Source organism: Phalaenopsis equestris, unplaced genomic scaffold (assembly GCF_001263595.1).
Source record: "Phalaenopsis equestris unplaced genomic scaffold, ASM126359v1 Scaffold000551, whole genome shotgun sequence".
Taxonomy (NCBI): domain Eukaryota; kingdom Viridiplantae; phylum Streptophyta; class Magnoliopsida; order Asparagales; family Orchidaceae; genus Phalaenopsis; species Phalaenopsis equestris.
The window spans coordinates 180,315-184,019 of NW_018164991.1; the positions used below are offsets into that span (position 1 = coordinate 180,315).

Below are 3,705 nucleotides of genomic sequence, written 5' to 3' on the forward strand. Positions count from 1 at the left end.
AAAGATCAAAATAAATTATGTGAAAGACTCGAAGAAAAGAAATGATAAAAATAAATTATTTGAAACTTGATCTAAAAAGAAAGAAAAAAAATGTCTCCTTGAGAAGAAGCTTGAGGTGAGTATAGAATCAAAAAAATTGGTGTCTGAATTCTCTACTAACTAATAAAACATGAAAAACTTTCTTATAAATTTCTTATAATATTATATTCTGGAAAAAGTTAAGTGATCTTGGACTCTTTGGTTGGCTATTTACTGGCTTAAAATTAACTTTCGGAAATAAAAAAAAATTAATGACATGATTAAGATTTTTTAAATTTGCTTAGGCCCGGAAAGAGAGGAATTAAAGAAAGAGCTATGCTATTAGCAATTAATGAAAATTCGACCTCGAAGTCATATTTTCCATGCCCAATAATTCAACTTCAATTTTAATTCAAGAACGTCAAAGTATTTTTTCAAGACAATATGGAAATTTTGTACAAAATGGGTGCTAAGGAAATAACAACTACTGTAAATAAAGCTATGAAGTTGAATTGGTGTTTATGTGCAATTGAAGGAACATAATTTTGATAGACCTTAAAAAATGGTTTATTTTTACATATGCTCCCAGTTAATGAATAATATCTCAAGAAATACTATGCACCGTGATGTTTTAAAGAATAAATTTTAGAAATAAAATATTATTCTTATATAAGCTAGCGTCGCGCTTGTCTGGAACTGGGTTCAAATCCTAAATAAAAGAAATGTAACTAAAGAAACTCACAAAACTTAAACCAAATTGAATAAAAAAAACATTAAATCAAAACAAATCAAATTGAAATAAAAAAATAATAGAAATTAAATAAAATAAATAAAGAGAAAGAAACAAATGAAGAAAATAAAATAAACAAAAAACTAGTTTGAACATAGTTTTGGTGGGGTCATTACATTTCTTAACCCACGACTTCTATCATTGTGTAGTAGAACAATTAGGTTAATTGCACAAACCAAGTGAAAAAAATATTTTTATCATTGTGGTTTTACAACTTTAATAGAGGATCTGAATATACTTGGAAAATGTTGTTTGGTTAAGCGACTATAATATGATTTTTTATTCTTCTTTATGAACTATGCATAGGCTAAGGAGAAACGATTATCTTTGGTTGATAATTATCATGTGGGGAACTCCTCAAAATATCGCAGAACCAAAACACCTGAATGACAAAAGCATGAACCTTTCTCTTAAGGAAAACCCTAAAATAATTTTTTTCCAGAACTTAAGCTATTTAACAATAAGTTTTTCAAAGTAGTTTTATGAAGTGAGATTTTAGCCAATTTTGGCACACTAGATGAAATGCCCACTCTCGCAAGGCCTGACCCCTACCTCCAACTTAAACCTTTTCCCTCCCACCCTCTTACAAACCTAACTTGCCCATGTTAGCCTAGAAATATAATCTATAAATATGATAAATATGAATAAAAAATATCACCACAATACAATCACAATAACACCAATTCACATTTCTAATATTACCTCCTGATCCCATTGAAGTTTGGTCTGGTCTGAGAGCCGACAGCCGCCTGTTCACTACATTCTTCTCTCTATATGCTACTCACCACTGCTTCCCCGACGTTCCCGCCTTCCTATTCTACCTCGCTCACCCAGACTTCCCCCGCACCTCTGTCATCTCCTACCTTCCCCGCTTTCACTTGACCATCCTTTCCCTCCTTCCCCGCATGCTTTCTATCCGTTTCCCTCTCGATCCCTTCATTCTCCCCTCCGCTCTCAAGGCCTGCGCTGCACTTCCTTCCCTCATCGCTGGCCGATGTCTCCATTTACTCGCCGTAGTTTCCGGACTATGCAATGATCCCGTCGTTTTGTCCTCCCTCCTTCACCTGTATCTCAAGTGCGGCGCACAAAGTGATGCAGATAAAGTTTTTGCCAAAATGCCTCAACCGTCTGTCGTGGCCTACAGCGCCATGCTTGCTGATGCGGCTTCTCGTGGTAGCGTTTCCGTAGTAAATCGACTCCTTTATCAGATGCAGGTCTCTGGGGCGGAGCCGAATTCAGTGACGTGGAATGGCCTTATTTCAGGGTTTTGCCGAAGCGGGCATCCCCGAGAAGCGCTTTCTATGCTTCAAAGCATGCATTCTAAGGGGTGTGGGTTGGATAGTGTCGGTGCCTCAAGCTCTCTGCATGCAATTGGGGACATAGAAGATGCTTGGATGGGTTCTCAGATTCATGGGTGTAGTATCAAGCGCGGATTTGATTCAGATGATTATGTGGTGAGTGCGCTCATCAACATGTACGGAAAGTGCCGGTTTACAGAGGAGATGCATAAGGTTTTCTATGAAGCCTGTCACATAGATGTCGGATCCTGCAATGCTCTTGTGGCTGGGTTCTCTCGGAATGGTCTTGTCTGCGAGGCCGTGATGAGGTTTAGGAGGTTTCAAGAGCAGGGAATTGAGCTGAATGTTGTGTCATGGACCTCAATTGTTGCTTGCTGCGCTCAGAACGGAAAGGACGTGGAAGCGATGGAGTTTTTCAGGGAGATGCAGGGTGCTGGCATTCGGCCAAACTCCGTGACTATCCCTTGTCTATTGCCTGCATGTGCGAACATCGCAGCTTTGATGAATGGGAGATCAGCTCATTGCTTCTCTCTACGAAGTGGCATTTCACATGATGTGTATGTTGGCAGTGCTCTCATTGACATGTATGCTAAGTGTGGTAAAGTCAAAGATGCCCGAATCATCTTCAACACAATGCCGATGAAGAATTTAGTATCATGGAATGCAATGTTGGGAGGTTATGCTTTGCATGGAAGAGCAAAGGATGCGATTGATCTGTTTTATTTAATGGAAACGAGCAACCAGAAGCCTGACTCCATAAGCTTCACCTGCATGCTTTCATCCTTCAGTCAAGCAGGATTGAAAAATGAAGGGTGGCTGTTTTTCCACAAGATGGAAGAGTATGGAATTGCTGCGAGGATGGAACATTATGCGTGCATGGTGAGCCTCCTAAGTAGAGCTGGCAAGCTGGATGAGGCTTACAAACTTTTTGGGGAGATGCCGTTTCACCCTGATGCTTGTGTTTGGGGAGCACTTCTCAGTGCCTGCAAGGTGCATGGAAATGTGAGACTTGGTGAAATCGCTGCTGAAAATCTGTTCAAACTTGAGCCAGAGAATGCTGGGAACTATGTTCTCTTATCAAATATTTATGCCGCAAATGGAATATGGGATGGCGTGGATAGAGTAAGGGATGAGATGAAAAGATTGGGTATGAGGAAGAACCCAGGGTGTAGCTGGATTGAAATTAAGAACAAGGTACACATGCTTCTTGCTGGAGACACCTCACATGCAGAAATGGAGCAGATTGTGGAGAGAATGAAAAAGCTTGGGGTTGAGATGAAGAGACTTGGTTATCTACCAAGCACTAACTTTGCGCTGCAGGATGTAGAGGAGCAGGATAAGGAGCAGATGCTTTGTGGGCACAGTGAGAAGTTGGCTGTGGCATTGGGACTTATAAGCACCAGTTCAGGGACTCCTCTCCGAGTTATAAAGAATCTTAGGATCTGTGGCGATTGTCATACTGCTATAAAATTTGTATCAGGATTCGAAGGGAGGGAGATACTTGTGAGAGATACCAATAGATTTCATCTTTTCAAAGATGGGGAGTGTTCATGTGGTGATTATTGGTGAAGGCCTTGGTGTTTTCTCCTTCTGCTGAGC

General features: G+C 40.1%; 1 protein-coding gene across 1 annotated transcript; it reads left to right on the forward strand.

Moving 5' to 3' along the window:
- Positions 1–1,485: 1,485 nt before the first annotated feature.
- LOC110029114 (pentatricopeptide repeat-containing protein At1g20230) lies at positions 1,486–3,699 on the forward strand. Its single transcript, XM_020731238.1, has one exon. It carries the CDS (start codon positions 1,714–1,716, stop codon positions 3,673–3,675), a length of 1,962 nt encoding a protein of 653 aa, XP_020586897.1. The 5' UTR covers positions 1,486–1,713; the 3' UTR covers positions 3,676–3,699.
- The last annotated feature ends 6 nt before the right edge of the window (positions 3,700–3,705 follow it).

Coding starts and splice junctions, on each gene's coding strand:
- LOC110029114 (XM_020731238.1), top strand. CDS start 1,714: ATGCTTTCTATCCGTTTCCCTCTCGATCCCTTCATTCTCCCCTCCGCT.